Source organism: Aquarana catesbeiana, linkage group LG13 (genome assembly GCF_042186555.1).
Source record: "Aquarana catesbeiana isolate 2022-GZ linkage group LG13, ASM4218655v1, whole genome shotgun sequence".
NCBI classification, from domain to species: Eukaryota; Metazoa; Chordata; class Amphibia; order Anura; family Ranidae; genus Aquarana; species Aquarana catesbeiana.
Window position 1 is genome coordinate 215,736,458 of NC_133336.1, and position 19,660 is coordinate 215,756,117.

Sequence of the window (19,660 nt, forward strand, 5' to 3'; positions counted from 1 at the left end):
TATATCCAGAGGGGGGCGCCAGGACATAAAACAACCACACTGTATATCCAGAGGGGGGCGCCAGGACATAATACAACCACACTGTATATCCAGAGGGGGGCGCTAGGACATATAACAACCACACCGGGCTGGTGGGAAGGAATCGCTATATGGCAGTAGGAATTTACCCCGATATTTGTGAATGTGGCCCCGTCATTGTCCTACGTGTCTACTCACTTAGTCTGACCATTCCTTTCATTAATTATGTTTTATCTTTTGAGGCACTGGTCACCCAGAGCATTCTGGGAGCCGTAGTCATGTGGCTCAGTGTAGGGGGGGAGGGGGTGCGGAGGGCCTCATCGTTGAACCAATTTGGCACGAAAGCGAATGAACTTTCGATCTGATTCAGTGAGTAGGTTGCACGTAGAGTCCGAAGCCGTGGCTTTCATTGTACGCTTTTGTCTCGTGTCACAATGGCTGCCCTCTGGCCAATCGCTGCAAGTTGTGTGTCTTGTGTTTCCTGCCTTGTGCTCCCGCCCTTCCCGCATCTTGTCCTGCCCACTGCGCATGCCAAGACCGCATGACACCACCTTGGCCGTGGGAAGGCAAATCGATCTGTTTTATCATTTGTAATTCATAAAGCAAAAAAAAAAAATCTTTGTATCCATACGCAGAGTTTTGTGTGTGGAGTCCATTGCTGTAGAGTGGACCTGTCTTCTCCACTTTGGCCTTAGTAGGTAGTTAGTTCCTTTTGACCAGAGTACGGCTTAACCATGCTGAGAAAATGGTCAAAACACCTATTGGGGTGCCACTGTCTGGGTCTGTTTTGGGGAGATTTGCCATGATTTCCTGTCCCGTGGATCCAACGGAAAGTGTGAGGGAATATCTCCAAAGTGAGGGAATCCTCTCCTTCCACGTTGGTAGATTTTCCCCTCACTTTCTGATTCAGAATTTTAGACTTCCTGTCATTTGGCAAATGGTCACCAGGGCAAGAGTGGTGGTGGTGGTGGGGGGGGGGGGGGGGGGGGTGACCTAAAAAGATGGCCTAGCCCTTCACCATTATATCTGTTTTATGTATCCACATCATGAAGTCCGTGTTATCGCCAAGTAATGGTCAGCTCATCCCTTTTGGTAGTTATGAGAATTTCCATCCTCTGGGTGCATCCCCTTGGCTCTGTATAATCCTCCCTAATAACCCGTGAGCTCTAAACCCAGCCATGTCCTGCAAAGATGGCGGCCTCTCCGAGGAAATGCTGCTTCTCCTTTTTCAATACAATGATTCTAATGATGAAGACTTGGTCTCAGATGATCCTCCAGATGTAATTCCTCTCCTTCCGCTCTCTTCTGTGTGTCCCGTCATTGATGTGCCTCGTCCTCTCTGTGTGTGTGTGTCCGCCCAGCTGGTGGCCATTTCTCGTCTGTCATTTGTCAGTTTTTTTTTTTTTGTTTTGGTTAATTTCCTTATTATTTGTAGGTGGCCCCACATTACCATAAATTAATAATACTTTTTATCAATGGCCACCAGCCAAGGTTGAGAGGCTGCCATGTCCAAGGCTACCATTATCATTGCTCACTTTTTGTTCTTTTTAAGTTTTAGTTCCTGAAACTTTTCTTGGAAGAGATAGAACTGTAAATCGAACTGTCCCTCGTCACTGCTCTGTTCTCCATGATCACCATTTCCTTTTTTCTCTCAGCTAATCAAAATAGAAGGGTTTCAGAAGCTGCCTAGCTCCAACCTAGTTGTACCCATTACAATCTGTTTGTGCAATTCTTCTACAACCTTTTCAGATCCACCAAAAGTGTGTGTTGGAAGCCCATCTATGTGTTGGAAGCCCATCTGTGTGGTGGAGACCCAATCCTAGCAGTTTCTTGTAGCACGTAGCTATTGGTGGGTCGGAAATACATTGTACTAACAGATTGCATGGAGAATGATGGCCAGTTTTAGATGCTTCCTAGGCTGTCCATGGACTGAGGTGCTCTTCGATAGGGAGCAAATCAAGTGGAAAATAGGTGGAATCAAGTTAGTTCATCCTCCCTGTCTGTAGTGGGAACCATTGTCAATGCTGTTATTTTCTCTTCACTAATAAAATCATTGGGAGGGAAAAAAATGTTTCCCACTTAATTTTTGTGAAGGTTCTCCTGGATCCATGTCATGGTGTATCTTGTAGTTGGTCACATTCAACTTGGCTTCCTCTGTAAAGCAGACTGCATAGGTGTTAGACAACAATTCACACCTTCAGCCATGTAAATTGTATGATTAATTGTTGGAGTAGAGATGATAAAATGGCATTGTATGTAAAAGACAGATTGTTTTGAAGACCTCAACCTTGTTCAATGGTGGTTTTTACATTGGGGTTTATTTACTAAAGATGGAGAGTTCAAAATCGGTCTCACTTCTGTTTAGAAACCAATCGGCTTCCAAGTTTTATTGCCAAAGCTTAATTGAAAAAGCTGAGGTTAGAAGCTGATTGGTTTCTCTGCAGAAGTGAAACTGATTTTGCACTCTCCAGCTTTTGTAAACCCCATTTTGACATGGGGTGGACACTTTCATGTCTCTTGTGAACCAGTTGTCTCCTTTGTCCACAATTTGTACCTCAAAATGTCTCTTACCTTAGTGTAGGAGAACCACACAATAGAATGTCCCTTTTCCTTGAAGTGTCGGAGGACACCTCAAAAAAATGTCCCTTTTTCCTGAAGTGTCGGAGAACACCTCCGATGAATGTGCCTTTTCCTTGAAGTGTTGGAGAACACCTCAAAAGAATGTCTGTTTTCCTCAAAGTGTAGGAGAATACCTCAGAAGAATCTCCTTTTCCCTTCAAGTGTAGGAGAGCGCTTCAGAAGAATGTCCCTTTTCCTCGAAGTGTCGGAGAACGCCTCAGAAAAATGGCTCTTTTCTTCGAAGTGTCGGAGAACGCCTCAGAAAAATGTCTCTTTTCTTCGAAGTGTCGGAGAACGCCTCAGAAAAATGTCTCTTTTCTTCGAAGTGTCGGAGAACGCCTCAGAAAAATGTCTCTTTTCTTCGAAGTGTCGGAGAACGCCTCAGAAAAATGTCTCTTTTCTTCGAAGTGTCGGAGAACGCCTCAGAAAAATGTCTCTTTTCTTCGAAGTGTCGGAGAACGCCTCAGAAAAATGTCTCTTTTCTTCGAAGTGTCGGAGAACGCCTCAGAAAAATGTCTCTTTTCTTCGAAGTGTCGGAGAACGCCTCAGAAAAATGTCTCTTTTCTTCGAAGTGTCGGAGAACGCCTCAGAAAACTGCCTTTTTTTTCTTTAAAGTCTAAGAGAAGAGCTGAGTCTTGTCTCATTCATTCTTTTTAGGGCAGTGAAAATCACATTTTGGACAGAGGACAACTTGTTTGCAAGGGGCATGAAATAGGCCATCTATGAACAGTTCACCAAACACTGATGAGAGATTTCTTCACCATCATTCTTCTCATATAATGTCATGTTATCTTCTCTACTCCAGCAAGATTATAAGGGTTGACACCCATGCAGGAGACCATAGCACCAAGGATGAGATGAGGTAACTAGGACAGAGTTGTGTTCCACCACTTCCACACCTCCAGTCCTCCTCATTTACAATCAGCATCTGCCTTGACACATTCCATGGTGATTGGATAAAGGTGGCAGTGCTACCCATGTGGATATAAATGTTGGGGTATGCTCTGGACACTCAGTAGAACTGAAGAAGTGGCTTTGAGCAGTAAAGTAACATCTTCACCATTACAAATAAAGTCCAGTGGAATGTGACCAATTACCGGCTATGAATGGTGATGAGAATCCGGGTGTAATCAGTGTTGGTGTTCTTCAGACCCCTAAAATCATTGAGGCCTCCAGCCAAAACCTGGATAGATTTGAGCCAGGTTAGATCTCTGGGATCTGTTTTATTGCCCGCGTCCCCATTGGGGAGACCTTACTTCCTGAATAGTCACCTGGACAGGAAACGAAGGTGCCTCTCCCCAATGGGAACAACTGTAGTAGAACCCAGACAGTCCCTGTAACCCTCCCCAGCTCTGTCCAAGTTTCACTGCAAATGTGTGATTGGATAATGGGATGTCGATCAGTAGTTGGTGGTGGGTGATTGGTTAGATTGGATTGGTGTGTCCTGAGTGAAGGGTGGTGTCTCCTGTTCTGTCCCTTGTGGTGGGTTGTGGATAGGTGTCGGTGTATTTTGGTAAATGTCCGCATATATAGGGGAGGAGATCGCTCAGTGCAGATCAATAACTGGTACAACGTACATTATGGGGAAAGGGGTCATCAGCTGTCCATCAGTATAAGAAGGGTTCTTTACAGTAAGAGCTTTAGTAAAGGAGTTATTTACAGTAAGAGCGATAGGAAGGGGTTCTTTATCATAAGAGTGGAAGAAAGACTTCCATATAGTAAGGTATCAGAAGAGGTCCATTACAGTAAAAGTGATAGTTAAGAGTTCTTTACAGTAAGGTGGAAGGTGGAGTTCTTTACAGTAAGGTGGAAGGTGGAGTTCTTTACAGTAAGGTGGAAGGGGGGGTCCTTACAGTAAGGTGGAAGGGGGGGTCCTTACAGGAAGGTGGGGTCCTTACAGGAAGGTGGAGTCCTTTACAGGAAGGTGGGGTTGTTTACAGTAAGGTGGAAGGTGGGGTTCGTTACTAGAAGAGCTCCAGTAGAGAGTTCTTTACTGGAGCTCTTCTAGTAAAGAACTCTCTACTGGAGCTCTTCTAGTAAAGAACTCTCTACTGGAGCTCTTCTAGTAAAGAACTCTCTACTGGAGCTCTTCTAGTAAAGAACTCTCTACTGGAGCTCTTCTAGTAAAGAACTCTCTACTGGAGCTCTTCTAGTAAAGAACTCTCTACTGGAGCTCTTCTAGTAAAGAACTCTCTACTGGAGCTCTTCTAGTAAAGAACTCTCTACTGGAGCTCTTCTAGTAAAGAACTCTCTACTGGAGCTCTTCTAGTAAAGAACTCTCTACTGGAGCTCTTCTAGTAAAGAACTCTCTACTGGAGCTCTTCTAGTAAAGAACTCTCTACTGGAGCTCTTCTAGTAAAGAACTCTCTACTGGAGCTCTTCTAGTAAAGAACTCTCTACTGGAGCTCTTCTAGTAAAGAACTCTCTACTGGAGCTCTTCTAGTAGAGAACTCTCTACTGGAGCTCTTCTAGTAGAGAGTTCTTTACTAGACGAGCTCCAGTAGAGAGTTCTTTACTAGACGAGCTCCAGTAGAGAGTTCTTTACTAGACGAGCTCCAGTAGAGAGTTCTTTACTAGAAGGAAGGTTTTTTTTTTTTTTTTTTTTTTTTTTTGTGATGAGATAAAATTGGGTGCAGTTTTTCGGAGTTTGAAGCTGAAGGCCAAGGGTCTTCTGCAGGTATGAGTTTGTACTGAACGATCGGCCTCCCCTATGTGGGAATACATTATAGTAAATTGTGACGGGGTGAATAAAATGGGCCTTATTCGGGAAGGTGGTGACCCATACCTATTTAGTATCGGGTCACACAGACAGTTCATATTACAGACCAGTGCTTTGGGTGGGGGTGTTGTAGATGGAAAGGGTCCTGACCTGAGTTGGGGGGCTTTTTGAAAACGTTTTGCCTTTGCCCCCTCGGCAGCCTGTCAGACTGGCCCCGGAGCGGGAATTCATCAAGTCTCTCATGTCTATCGGGAAGAGGCTTGCCACCCTGCCCACCAAGGAGCAGAAGACCCACCGGCTCATCTCCGAACTCTCCCTGCTTAACCACAAACTGCCAGCCCGCGTCTGGCTACCCACCGCCGGCTTCGACCACCACGTTGTGAGAATCCCTCACACGCAGGCCGTCGTTCTGAACTCCAAGGACAAGGTACGGAGGGGTGGAGGACATTAATGTGTATGATACATCAGAGTTCACCAAATATGAAAATCAGGGTCAGTGTAAGCTGATAAATTCCCATTGTGGGAGGGGCAGAGACACAAACTACTGCAGGAAATCTCCCCATTGTGGGAGGGGCAGAGACACAAACTACTGCAGGAAATCTCCCCATTGTGGGAAGGGCAGAGACACAAACTACAGGGGGAAATCTCATCATTGTGGGAGGGGCAGAGAGACAAACTACTGGAGGAAATCCCACCATTGTGGGAGGGGCAGAGACACAAACTACTACAGGGAAATCCCCCCCATTGTGGGAGGGGCAGAGACACAAACTACTGCAGGAAATCTCTCCATTCTGGGAGGGGCAGAGACACAAACTACTGCAGGGAAATCCCACCATTGTGGGAGGGTCAGAGACACAAACTACTGGGGGGAATCTCTCCATTGTGGGAGGGGCAGAGACACAAACTACTGGGGGGAATCTCACAATTGTGGGAGTGGCAGAGACACAAACTACTGCAGGAAATCTCCCCATTGTGGGGGGAACAGAGACAAACTACTGCAGGGGAAATCTCACTATTGTGGGAGGGGCAGAGACACTACAGGGGGGAAATCTCCACATTGTGGGAGGGGCAGAGACACAAACTACAGGGGGGAATCTCACCATTGTGGGAGGGGCAGAGACACAAACTCCTGTATGCTTTGATTTTTTCCAAATTGGGTCTAGGAGGTCCCAGAGCCGATCACCATTAAGAAGTTCTCTTTGTAGGCTCCATATTTGATCTACGTGGAGGTTCTTGAGTGCGAGAACTTCGAGACATCTATGGTTCCAACCCGCATTCCCGAGAACCGAATCCGCAGCACGCGCTCAGTGGAGAACCTTCCGGAGTGCGGCATCACCCACGAGCAGAGAGCCAGCAGCTTCACGACGGTGCCCAATTACGACAACGACGAGGAGGCCTGGTCGGTGGACGACATTGGCGAGCTGCAGGTAGAGGTGAGTGTCTTCCCTGTTTTTTTGTTATGTTTCTGATTTGGCCGTAGCGGGTTCTCATCCCCGGGATCTTCTCTCTCTTGTCCTCCAGCTCCCGGAATTCCACACCAATAGCTGCGATAACATCTCCCAGTTCTCCGTAGACAGTATCACCAGCCAGGAGAGCAAGGAACCCGTGTTTATCGCTGCCGGCGACATCCGGTGAGTCAACCAAGCTTGTACGGTTGGAGGCCAATGTTGGATGTCTTCAGCCAACCTTAGCGCTTCGACCTATAGAGTACTTCTGAACCCTTTCACATTTATGGGGTCACCTTTTAAATGGGTGGTGTAAAAAATTCTCTGTATCTCCTACAGGCGGCGCCTGTCAGAGCAGCTGGCGCACACCCCCACCACTTTCCGCAGAGACCCCGAGGACCCGTCCGCTGTAGCACTGAAGGAGCCCTGGGAGGAGAAAGTCCGGTGCGTGTTGTGGGTGGGGCCAGTTTTCCTTGTATGACCACCAGACTGTCGTCTATATATCTAATGTGACTTACCGTATTACAGGAGGATCCGTGAGGGCTCCCCCTATGGGCACTTCCCCAACTGGAGACTGCTCTCCGTCATCGTGAAATGCGGTGATGACCTGAGACAGGAGCTGCTGGCCTATCAGGTCCTCAAACAGCTGCAGGTAAAGGGGGGAGGGGAATGATTGCTCCCTCTGGTGGAGAGATGTGGTAATGGAGGAGGGGAATGATTGCTCCCTCTGGAGAGATGTGGTAATGGAGGAGGGGAATGATTGCTCCCTCTGGTGGAGAGATGTGGTAATGGAGGAGGGGAATGATTGCTCCCTCTGGTGGAGAGATGTGGTAATGGAGGAGGGGAATGATTGCTCCCTCTGCTGGAGAGATGTGGTAATGGAGGGAGGGGAATGATTGCTCCCTCTGGTGGAGAGATGTGGTAATGGAGGAGGGGAATGATTGCTCCCTCTGGTGGAGAGATGTGGTAATGGAGGAGGGGAATGATTGCTCCCTCTGGTGGAGAGATGTGGTAATGGAAGAGGGGAATGATTGCTCCCTCTGGTGGAGAGATGTGGTAATGGAGGAGGGGAATGATTGCTCCCTCTGATGAGATGTGGTAATGGAGGAGGGGAATGATTGCTCCCTCTGGTGGAGAGATGTGGTAATGGAGGAGGGGAATGATTGCTCCCTCTGGTGGAGAGATGTGGTAATGGAGGAGGGGAATGATTGCTCCCTCTGGAGAGATGTGGTAATGGAGGAGGGGAATGATTGCTCCCTCTGGTGGAGAGATGTGGTAATGGAGGAGGGGAATGATTGCTCCCTCTGGAGAGATGTGGTAATGGAGGAGGGGAATGATTGCTCCCTCTGGTGGAGAGATGTGGTAATGGAGGAGGGGAATGATTGCTCCCTCTGGAGAGATGTGGTAATGGAGGAGGGGAATGATTGCTCCCTCTGGTGGTGAGATGTGGTAATGGAGGAGGGGAATGATAGCTCCATGTACTCTCCCGGTTGTGGTGATTTCAGAAGATGAGGCCAAAACAGAAATAATGACAAGTACTAATCTTCGTCTTTTCTTTCCACCCAGTCGATATGGGAGACGGAACGCGTTCCGCTGTGGATCCGGCCATACAAGATCCTGGTGATCTCGGCGGACAGCGGTATGATTGAGCCGGTGGTCAATGCCGTGTCCATCCATCAGGTGAAGAAGCAGTCCCAGCTTTCTCTTCTGGATTATTTCCTCCAGGAACACGGCAGCTACACCACCGAAGCCTTCCTGACCGCACAACGCAACTTTGTACAGAGCTGTGCCGGCTACTGCCTGGTCTGCTACCTTCTCCAAGTCAAAGACAGGTGAGAGGTCAGAGGTGACCTATCTGGGGGAGGGGAAGGGGCGGGACTTGGTGCCCAGGACAGGCCGGTGTGATTGAAGGAGGTGTAGTTACAGGCCTGGGGGGGACTAAAATGCCCCCTTCAGTGTTGCTCTGTATGTTGGCCTTGGCGCCACGTTGCAAGATCAGCTTTTCCAAACTCCGATTCCCTCCCCCCATTGAGCAGAGATCACATGGCCAGACTTAGGTTTTCCGTAATGGGACCATCACTGGGGTGGGGGTCTGAAGCAGCATTTTCTTCAGGAAAGGTGAGCATTTTAGGTTGTCTATTACATTTTCGTCCTGGCAGAGACCTTGCCACGCTAGAAGGTAACAAAATGTGCATAAATATAAAATAGTGACAGACTTGAGTGGGAAGAATTATATACAAACACAGAACAACAGTATAAACAAAAAATAAATCCCTCGTGCAATCTTGAAAGTTCAGAGGCTGAAACTAAAAAAACAATAAGGACGGTGGCACTAAACCACCAGTTTAAATGAAACTCCAAGTGATTGGCAAATATTCATCCGTGAGAGAGGCAGTCCACCACCAAGAATGGAAGGGGTCACTCCTTACCGGAAGGCCACCATCCCCCACTACAGAGGATTACACCTCGCAAGCACAGCTGAAACTGGCAACCGGAACCCGCACCGGTATCCACTACAGGGTCATCACAACATCAGCGGTAAAGGACCAACTCGTGGAAGGGGCGTACCATAAAATAAAATGGAACATGCATAGTGTAAAACCATAAAAGACTTTATTCAGAAACTCATAAATTCACACTTACAGTGTCATCCAGAAAAAAAAGGGCCTTAAGTTCGGTCCGTTGGCCGTGTGGACTCGGACAAACCCGTCCTACTGGAAATGGAGCACAGATTGGAGGTGACGTCAGCGCGTCGTTTAGCTCCGCCCTACGCGTTTCGTGACAACATCACGTCTTCCAGGGGCACAGGCGGCGCACCACGTCACCCCCCTAAATAGTGTAGAACCTAACCAATACTCGTTTTGAGCCCCGGTCTATCTATAGATCGGCAGATACCACACAGTGGACCGCACATCCAGGATACACATCTCAAATATGAACTACTGGTAGTGGAGCCATAAAATGACCGCAACACATAGATTATTCTGCATGCGGAAATCCTTCTTCTAAAAAAACTTTTAAATGTAAATCTGTTAAGAATGTTAAAATATATAAACTAGTAAACAAAAATCTTTTCTAAAAATTAATTGAAACCATCTTTTTTTATAATCTGAATACCGGAAATGGAATCAATCTCATATAGGGGGTCACTCCTAAGGTGTCACTACTTCAGAAAATGAACAGTGACATCTAGTGGATGGTTGTAAAATTGCAACCTAAACCAATTAATCGCTGTTTAACCCCCCTGGTTCCTTAGCTCCCTCCATTAAAGTATTTAGAGACGTTATGTTGAGGGACTTAGAACAATTAAAGGTCAAAAAGGCTAAAATGCATAAGGATCTTGAAATGGGCTTAGAATCCCTGTGTAACAACAAATCCTTGGTTATCCGCCCCGCAGACAAGGGTGGGGGGGGGGGGATAGTCATCCTAGATCGGAGCGACTATTTGAAAGAGATGCACCGTATCGTGGATGACTTGGATACATATACTCCCCTCAATAGGGATCCTGTGGTCAAGTACAAAAAAGAGCTTGAGGCTATTGTGGATAAGGGTTTCCGTGATGGGATTCTGGACAAAAAAGAAAAGCTGTTCTTAATACCAAGTGCTCCTCGCACTCCGGTAATTTTATTACCTCCCAAAAATCCACAAAAGCTTAACTTGCCCCCCTGGGGCGCCCGATCAGTGGTATTGACCCGATCACGTCCCGGGTGGGCAAGTATATAGACCACTTCTTACAACCTCTAGTCCAGAATGTTCCCTCATATGTTAAAGACACTAAACAAATCATCAACATGTTGTCCCAAATTACCTTCAAGCCAGGTTTATGGTTGGTCACGGCTGACGTGACCTCACTCTATACTATCATACCCCATAATTTGGGATTGGAGGCGGTCGGTATGTATTTAGCTAGGGATTCTGGTCTTGTTCCATCTCAAATTAATTTCATTATGGAATTATTGAGTTATGCCGCCGGCCACAACTACTTCTGGTTCGATCACCAGTTTTTTCACCAGAATAGGGGTGTAGCCATGGGAGCTAAATATGCCCCCTGCCTGGCTAATTTATTTATGGCCAAGTGGGAGGAGGACGTCGTCAAGGCCCAGGACAGACCACAGGTGGTCTTGTGGGCCAGATACATTGACGACATCCTCCTCCTATGGGATGGCAGTGAGGCTGAACTTTCACGCTTCATGTCTTTCCTTAATGATAATGATAGGGGCATCAAATTGAATTTTGAAGGGAGTGTTGTGGAAATTCATTTCCTTGATCTTAAGATTAGGGTCCAAGACAATAGACCAGTGACCTCTACTTATTTTAAGGCAACTGATAAGAATTCGTATATCCCCTTAGACAGTTGCCACTATGAACCCTGGTTGAAAGCGGTTCCTTTTGGACAGTATGCACGCCTTCGGCGTAATTGCACTGAGGTTGAGACCTTTGACAATCGGGCAGCTGTTCTAACCAGGAGGTTCATGGAAAAAGGGTACGATCCGGATGCATTGTCTAGGTCATTGGAGACAATACGAGGTAGAGATAGGTCATCGCTCTTGGAATCAGGCCAACGACAGGCTGATAATAATGATCTTTGTTTACCATTTATTGCAACGTTTTCCACACAGTATCGCAAGGTTGAAGATTTAGTCAGAAAGCATTGGCATATACTGACCACTGACCCAGTCCTTAACACAGTTCTACCTAGGAGTCCCCATATTGTGTTTAAAGTAGTATCCACCTTGGGCAACAGAGTTGCTCCCACAGTTCAGGATCCACCCAACATCAATAGATGCCTTTTTCATAACCTTACGGGGTATCATAGGTGTAAGAACTGCCAAGTCTGCTCCCTATATAGATGTAGGGATAGAAAAATTTGCCAGTTCATTTCCACCAGTACCTCGCGAGTTTGAGGTGAAGCCTTTTATAACGTGCTCATCCGAGGGGGTTGTTTACCTTATACAATGCCCCTGCGGATTACAATATGTGGGGAGGACCAGAAGGGCTCTCAAGGTCAGATTGACCGAACACATAAACCACATTAGAAGAGGTTTTGACAAGCACCCGGTGTCAAGACATTACGATGAAGTGCACAGTAGAGACCCCTCCAATACCCGCTATGTGGGGGATTGACAAGTACAGACCCCACTGGAGAGGGAGTTCGATGGTCAGGGAGATTTCTAAGTGCGAAATGTCTTGGATACATAGATTAAGAACATATGTCCCTTTTGGGCTAAATGTGGATACAGATGTTAAAGCATTTATAAACAACTCCTAAATATTAGACAATCTTTAATCCACAGGGAGGTTTTGCACTAACTTGTCCAGTACACAATCTTTAAAAAAAAGGATGTATTGATTTGTTATGTGATCATTTACCACCCACTTTGGTGTTAGATGTTGTTTTGTTATCAGAAATTAATATCATTCACCAGGAATTTCTGAGTCCTATGCGGGTGTTGTTCTCACTGAGCCTCTGTCTATTTTGATCATTCTATCTAAGGTTTCCCCGTTTTTTTTCTTAAATTTCTTCCTCCTTTTTTCCTTGTTTTTACCCTGTTTCTTTAGCCACATTCAAATTAATTGGTTTAGGTTGCAATTTTACAACCATCCACTAGATGTCACTGTTCATTTTCTGAAGTAGTGACACCTTAGGAGTGACCCCCTATATGAGATTGATTCCATTTCCGGTATTCAGATTATAAAAAAAGATGGTTTCAATTAATTTTTAGAAAAGATTTTTGTTTACTAGTTGGGGGTTAGTAGATCACATTGGGATTCTGATAAAGGCCCTTTTTAATGGTACGCTTAATCCCTTTTTAAACCTGAATTTTGACATAATAATTTGGAATAATGGGAATGATACTACATTATTTTTCTATTATAGTAGCGGGTTTAAACGGCATCTTTTCAAGCCGCATTCATGGTTGTAACATTAAATTGATGACCGAGAATGTTCGTGCTGTGGCTATTCGCAACATGCCAATATTATTCCGGCTTACCCTTTTATTTTATTTTATATATTTTAACATTCTTAACAGATTTACATTTAAAAGTTTTTTTTAGAAGAAGGATTTCCGCATGCAGAATAATCTGTGTTGCGGTCATTTTATGGCTCCACTACCAGTAGTTCATATTTAAGATGTGTATCCTGGATGTGCGGTCCACTGTGTGGTATCTGCCGATCTATAGATAGACCGGGGCTCAAAACGAGGCTTGGTTAGGTTCTACACTATTTAGGGGGGTGACGTGGTGCGCCGCCTGTGCCCCTGGAAGACGTGATGTTGTCACGAAACGCGTATGGCGGAGCTAGACAACGCGCTGACGTCACCTCCAATCTGTGCTCCATTTCCAGTAGGACGGGTTTGTCCGAGTCCACACGGCCAACGGACCGGACCTAAGGCTCTTTTTTTTTCTGGATGACACTGTAAGTGTGAATTTATGAGTTTCTGAATAAAGTCTTTTTATGGTTTTACACTATGCAAGTTCCATTTTATTTTATGGTACGCCCCTTCCACGAGTTGGTCCTTTACCGCTGATGTTGTGATGACCCTGTAGTGGATACCGATGCGGGTTCCGGTTGCCAGTTTCAGCTGTGCTTGCGAGGTGTGATCCTCTGTAGTGGGGGATGGTGGCCTTGCGGTAAGGAGTGACCCCTTCCATTCTTGGTGGTGGACTGCCTCTCTCACGGATGAATATTTGCCAATCACTTGGAGTTTCATTTAAACTGGTGGTTTAGTGCCACCGTCCTTATTGTTTTTTTTTAGTTTCACCCTCTGGACTTTCAAGATTGCACGAGGGATTTATTTTTTGTTTATACTGTTGTTCTGTGTTTGTATATAATTGTGCCCACTCAAGTCTGTCACTATTTTATATTTATGCACATTTTGTTACCTTCTAGCGCGATTCTTTTTGTTTCTTAATCTTTCCAGTGACATATGGGTGTCGTATTGTTATTTTATTGATTCACGTCACATTTTTCTTATATAGCGCAGTTTTTTCCCCCCTTTTTTTCTTCGACACCTAGCCACGCCTCTTAACTTTTAGAATCCTGCCTTGGGTCAGAGTCACACCCCAGAAAGCTGTTGTCTCTCGTGGGGGGGGGTGGTATTGTTCTCGGTTGCCATGGTGACACGTGGGAGATCCATAACGACCAATGTGCTTTCCCTCCAGGCACAACGGGAACATCTTGCTGGACGCCGAGGGTCACATCATCCACATCGATTTCGGCTTCATCCTGTCCAGCTCCCCCAGGAATCTGGGCTTCGAGACCTCGGCCTTCAAATTGACGTTGGAGTTTGTGGACGTAAGTGCAAGTCGTAACCCGGAGGGGCCATCTGAGAATGGGGGAGGGGCATTGTCTGTCCGTTCAGTCTGGTGGTCGTTGATCCGTCAGCTTCTTGGGGGTGAATCCTCGCCGATTTCTTGGCGATTTTGCTGCTGGTCACCGACCACACTTGACTTTTATTGGCAGATGATCGCGGAAACATGCAGTCAACAAATACAAGTCAACGGGGGGTGTAGGCAATGTGATTGGTAGGGAGTCCTTAATGGGGGGGGGATTCCACCGCCATCTAGATGAGGGGCGGAGCTTCACCGATTAGGAAATACTCCATCTGGGCTTCACTGCTGCCCTCGGCCCTGCCCACCCACCACCATCTGAGTAGTAGGAGACTCTTGTCCCCATCAGCCAACATGGTGGCAGGATTACGTATGTCTCCATCATAGCGCTGACGTTCTTCCGCTCAGAGGAATGTAGACAGACGGGTTGGGTGAGAGGAATCGCTGAATTTCACCCCTATTGTTCTTCTCTCTTCTGTAAACAACTGTCTCTCGGTTTTGTGAAACTGCATCTTTATTGTCTTTAGACTTTATTATATCCAAATCTTAACATCTTCTTCCAGCCTCCTCCCCCCACCCCGTCTGTGCAGTGGAACCTCCGGGAAATAGTCTTGTGATGTTTCATGTTTTCAGAATCAAATTCCATAGAGATACATTCCACAAATATTACATTGAGCATAGCCTGTTCTCCTGTAGGGGGTGCTGTACATTATAGAAGGTGTGAAGGGAGTACAGTAGCCTGTTCTCCTGTAGGGGGTGCTGTACATTATAGAAGGTGTGAAGGGAGTACAGTAGCCTGTTCTCCTGTAGGGGGTGCTGTATATTACAGAAGGTGTGAAGGGAGTGCCGTCACCAGTTCCTCCCGCATGTTGCGCTGATTGACCAGCCTTGTCTGTCCTCCAGGTGATGGGGGGACTGAATGGAGACATGTTCAATTACTACAAGATGCTGATGCTGCAGGGGCTGATCGCTGCCCGCAAACACATGGATCGCGTGGTGCAGATTGTGGAGATAATGCAGCAAGGTAAGCCAGTCGCTGTGTGCATGTTCCTCTCCTTCCTCCCTCCCCCTCCTTCTTTCCTTCCCGGTCTGCCTCGCTCCCTCCCCGGTCTGCCTCGCTCCCTGCCCGGTCTGCCTCGCTCCCTGCCCGGTCTGCCTCGCTCCCTGCCCGGTCTGCCTCGCTCCCTGCCCGGTCTGCCTCGCTCCCTGCCCGGTCTGCCTCGCTCCCTGCCCGGTCTGCCTCGCTCCCTGCCCGGTCTGCCTCGCTCCCTGCCCGGTCTGCCTCGCTCCCTGCCCGGTCTGCCTCGCTCCCTGCCCGGTCTGCCTCGCTCCCTGCCCGGTCTGCCTCGCTCCCTGCCCGGTCTGCCTCGCTCCCTGCCCGGTCTGCCTCGCTCCCTGCCCGGTCTGCCCCGCTCCCTGCCCGGTCTGCCCCGCTCCCTGCCCGGTCTGCCCCGCTCCCTGCCCGGTCTGCCTCGCTCCCTGCCCGGTCTGCCTCGCTCCCTGCCCGGTCTGCCTCGCTCCCTGCCCGGTCTGCCTCGCTCCCTGCCCGGTCTGCCTCGCTCCCTGCCCGGTCTGCCTCGCTCCCTGCCCGGTCTGCCTCGCTCCCTGCCCGGTCTGCCTCGCTCCCTGCCCGGTCTGCCTCGCTCCCTGCCCGGTCTGCCTCGCTCCCTGCCCGGTCTGCCTCGCTCCCTGCCCGGTCTGCCTCGCTCCCTGCCCGGTCTGCCTCGCTCCCTGCCCGGTCTGCCTCGCTCCCTGCCCGGTCTGCCTCGCTCCCTGCCCGGTCTGCCTCGCTCCCTGCCCGGTCTGCCTCGCTCCCTGCCCGGTCTGCCTCGCTCCCTGCCCGGTCTGCCTCGCTCCCTGCCCGGTCTGCCTCGCTCCCTGCCCGGTCTGCCTCGCTCCCTGCCCGGTCTGCCTCGCTCCCTGCCCGGTCTGCCTCGCTCCCTGCCCGGTCTGCCTCGCTCCCTGCCCGGTCTGCCTCGCTCCCTGCCCGGTCTGCCTCGCTCCCTGCCCGGTCTGCCTCGCTCCCTGCCCGGTCTGCCTCGCTCCCTGCCCGGTCTGCCTCGCTCCCTGCCCGGTCTGCCTCGCTCCCTGCCCGGTCTGCCTCGCTCCCTGCCCGGTCTGCCTCGCTCCCTGCCCGGTCTGCCTCGCTCCCTGCCCGGTCTGCCTCGCTCCCTGCCCGGTCTGCCTCGCTCCCTGCCCGGTCTGCCTCGCTCCCTGCCCGGTCTGCCTCGCTCCCTGCCCGGTCTGCCTCGCTCCCTGCCCGGTCTGCCTCGCTCCCTGCCCGGTCTGCCTCGCTCCCTGCCCGGTCTGCCTCGCTCCCTGCCCGGTCTGCCTCGCTCCCTGCCCGGTCTGCCTCGCTCCCTGCCCGGTCTGCCTCGCTCCCTGCCCGGTCTGCCTCGCTCCCTGCCCGGTCTGCCTCGCTCCCTGCCCGGTCTGCCTCGCTCCCTGCCCGGTCTGCCTCGCTCCCTGCCCGGTCTGCCTCGCTCCCTGCCCGGTCTGCCTCGCTCCCTGCCCGGTCTGCCTCGCTCCCTGCCCGGTCTGCCTCGCTCCCTGCCCGGTCTGCCTCGCTCCCTGCCCGGTCTGCCTCGCTCCCTGCCCGGTCTGCCTCGCTCCCTGCCCGGTCTGCCTCGCTCCCTGCCCGGTCTGCCTCGCTCCCTGCCCGGTCTGCCTCGCTCCCTGCCCGGTCTGCCTCGCTCCCTGCCCGGTCTGCCTCGCTCCCTGCCCGGTCTGCCTCGCTCCCTGCCCGGTCTGCCTCGCTCCCTGCCCGGTCTGCCTCGCTCCCTGCCCGGTCTGCCTCGCTCCCTGCCCGGTCTGCCTCGCTCCCTGCCCGGTCTGCCTCGCTCCCTGCCCGGTCTGCCTCGCTCCCTGCCCGGTCTGCCTCGCTCCCTGCCCGGTCTGCCTCGCTCCCTGCCCGGTCTGCCTCGCTCCCTGCCCGGTCTGCCTCGCTCCCTGCCCGGTCTGCCTCGCTCCCTGCCCGGTCTGCCTCGCTCCCTGCCCGGTCTGCCTCGCTCCCTGCCCGGTCTGCCTCGCTCCCTGCCCGGTCTGCCTCGCTCCCTGCCCGGTCTGCCTCGCTCCCTGCCCGGTCTGCCTCGCTCCCTGCCCGGTCTGCCTCGCTCCCTGCCCGGTCTGCCTCGCTCCCTGCCCGGTCTGCCTCGCTCCCTGCCCGGTCTGCCTCGCTCCCTGCCCGGTCTGCCTCGCTCCCTGCCCGGTCTGCCTCGCCCCCTGCCCGGTCTGCCTCGCCCCCTGCCCGGTCTCCCTCGCCCCCTGCCCGGTCTGCCTCGCCCCCTCCCCGGTCTCCCTCGCCCCCTCCCCGGTCTCCCTCGCCCCCTCCCCGGTCTCCCTCGCCCCCTCCCCGGTCTCCCTCGCCCCCTCCCCGGTCTCCCTCGCCCCCTCCCCGGTCTCCCTCGCCCCCTCCCCGGTCTCCCTCGCCGGTCTCCCCGGTCTCCCTCGCCGGTCTCCCCGGTCTCCCTCGCCGGTCTCCCCGGTCTCCCTCGCCGGTCTCCCTCGCCTCCTCCCCGGTCTCCCTCGCCCCCTCCCCGGTCTCCCTCGCCCCCTCCCCGGTCTCCCTCGCCGGTCTCCCCGGTCTCCCTCGCCGGTCTCCCCGGTCTCCCTCGCCGGTCTCCCCGGTCTCCCTCGCCGGTCTCCCCGGTCTCCCTCGCCGGTCTCCCTCGCCTCCTCCCCGGTCTCCCTCGCTTCCTCCCCGGTCTCCCTCGCCTCCTCCCCGGTCTCCCTCGCTCCCTCCCCGGTCTGCCTCGCCCCCTCCCTCCCCATCTCATCTTTTTTTTCTCTCTCCCCCTCCCCCAGGCTCTCATCTTCCCTGTTTCCATGGCTCCAGCACCATCCGGAACCTGAAGGAACGCTTCCACATGAACATGACGGAGGAGCAGCTGCAGCTGTTGGTGGAGCAGATGGTGGACGGCAGCATGAGGTCCATAACCACCAAACTCTACGATGGTTTCCAGTACCTGACCAATGGTATCATGTGAAGAGGAGGGGAGGAGCACGGCACACCCCTCCCCCGCTCCAGGACTCCTGACTTTTATAACAGAGCCGTAGTGGGGGAGGAGCAACCTCACCTGCCCCGCCTCAGAACTGGATCACGCTGTGACGGCGGCTCCGCCCCTCCGCTGGCATCTCACAGACCACTATGCAGCCGCCTTCCCGTCTCTCTCAGTATTCTCTCCGAAATCGACAGTGTTCAGACAAGTCCGCCAAACCCCTCCCCCTGCGCAATCATGTGACTACAGCACACACCTCAAATCAGGACCGACGCCCCCTTACCTTACCATGGAGACGGGGCAGGATGGCGATAATTCCCCCCCCCGCGCAAGTTTACAACCCTTCTCCCCCACCCCCCCCTTCTCTGAGCATTACCTCTTACTGTGACACCCCCTTCTGTCCGCAGTATAAAATCATCCTCGCTCTGTTCTCATATACATTTTGTATAATCTCGTCGTTTTTATTAATCCCTTCCCCCAATCAGGAACGAGCAGCACTTCCCGGCACAGCGAGGGTTAAGCGGATCCCCTCAACCATCAAGTTCAACTTTTTTTTGTTGTCTATAAATTTATTTTCCCGATTTTTATTTAAATGGTTTTATTGGGGAAAACTTTGCTTCTTCTTCTGTCTCGGAATCTGTCCGCCATCCTCTGTAGCGTTCTATTTGTGTGCGCAGAAAAAAGGCACTTTGACCGTTCCGTGGCGATACGGATCACACGGGATGTGGTAAGCAGGCCGCGTCAGGCTGCAGACGGGACTCTTTTCCCCCCCTCCCCCCCCACCCGGTTCAGGGTGGAGGCGTGGCTTGTTGGGGTGGGAGGGGTGTCTTTATTTAGGGGTGGGAGGGGTCTTTTTAAAGAAGCAGATACATCTTGAATGCTTTAATGTTTACTTTGTATTAAAATAAGATAATCCAGCAAGTTCTCCGACCTCGTCTTTGTTCTGTTTATTTCGTCATTTACTGAGTGAAAGAATAAACCTGAAACGCGTAGTTCTGTCAGGGAACATCGGTAATAGTATAGAGAGGCATGAACACAAAGTACATACAGAGGGGAAAATACTGATCGTCTCCCCTGCAGATTGTGTAAGTTTTGCCCACTTACATAGAAATGAAGGGTCTATAATTTTTATCATAGGTGTATTTTATATGATAGAGACAGAATATCAACCAAAAATAAAGAAAAAACACACAATACAGATGTTATAAATGGAGTTGCCCTTCAGTGAGTAAAATAAGTATTTGATCCTCAGGCAAAAACATAGTTACATAGTAGGTGAGGTTGAAAAAAAGACTCAAGTCCAACATGACTTAGTAGTTGGTGGAGAAACCCTTGTTGGTGATCACAGAGGTCAGACGTTTCTTGTAGGTGGTGATCAGGTTTTGCACACATCTCAGGAGGGATTTTGGTCCACTTTTCTTTACAGATCTTCTCGCAGGGGGGATTATGGTGTGGGGTGGTGTTCCTCAGGGGTTGGGCTTGGCCCCTTAGTTCCAGTGAAGGGAACTCCTAAGGCGTCAGCATACCAA

At 50.7% G+C, this 19,660-nt stretch overlaps 1 protein-coding gene across 2 annotated transcripts in view; it reads left to right on the forward strand.

Annotated features, from left to right (window-relative positions):
- The window catches only part of PI4KB (phosphatidylinositol 4-kinase beta), a 34,219-nt gene extending 15,167 nt beyond the window's left edge, over positions 1-19,052 (forward strand). For both annotated transcript variants that reach the window (XM_073608659.1, XM_073608661.1), the window contains 9 exons: positions 5,556-5,783; positions 6,562-6,789; positions 6,878-6,987; positions 7,141-7,245; positions 7,330-7,453; positions 8,368-8,633; positions 13,966-14,098; positions 15,037-15,157; positions 17,938-19,052. In XM_073608659.1, the coding sequence (XP_073464760.1) occupies positions 5,556-5,783; positions 6,562-6,789; positions 6,878-6,987; positions 7,141-7,245; positions 7,330-7,453; positions 8,368-8,633; positions 13,966-14,098; positions 15,037-15,157; positions 17,938-18,119 (1,497 nt within the window). In that variant the 3' untranslated portion in view covers positions 18,120-19,052. The remainder of the gene's footprint in view (positions 1-5,555; positions 5,784-6,561; positions 6,790-6,877; positions 6,988-7,140; positions 7,246-7,329; positions 7,454-8,367; positions 8,634-13,965; positions 14,099-15,036; positions 15,158-17,937) is intronic.
- Positions 19,053-19,660: the final 608 nt, after the last annotated feature.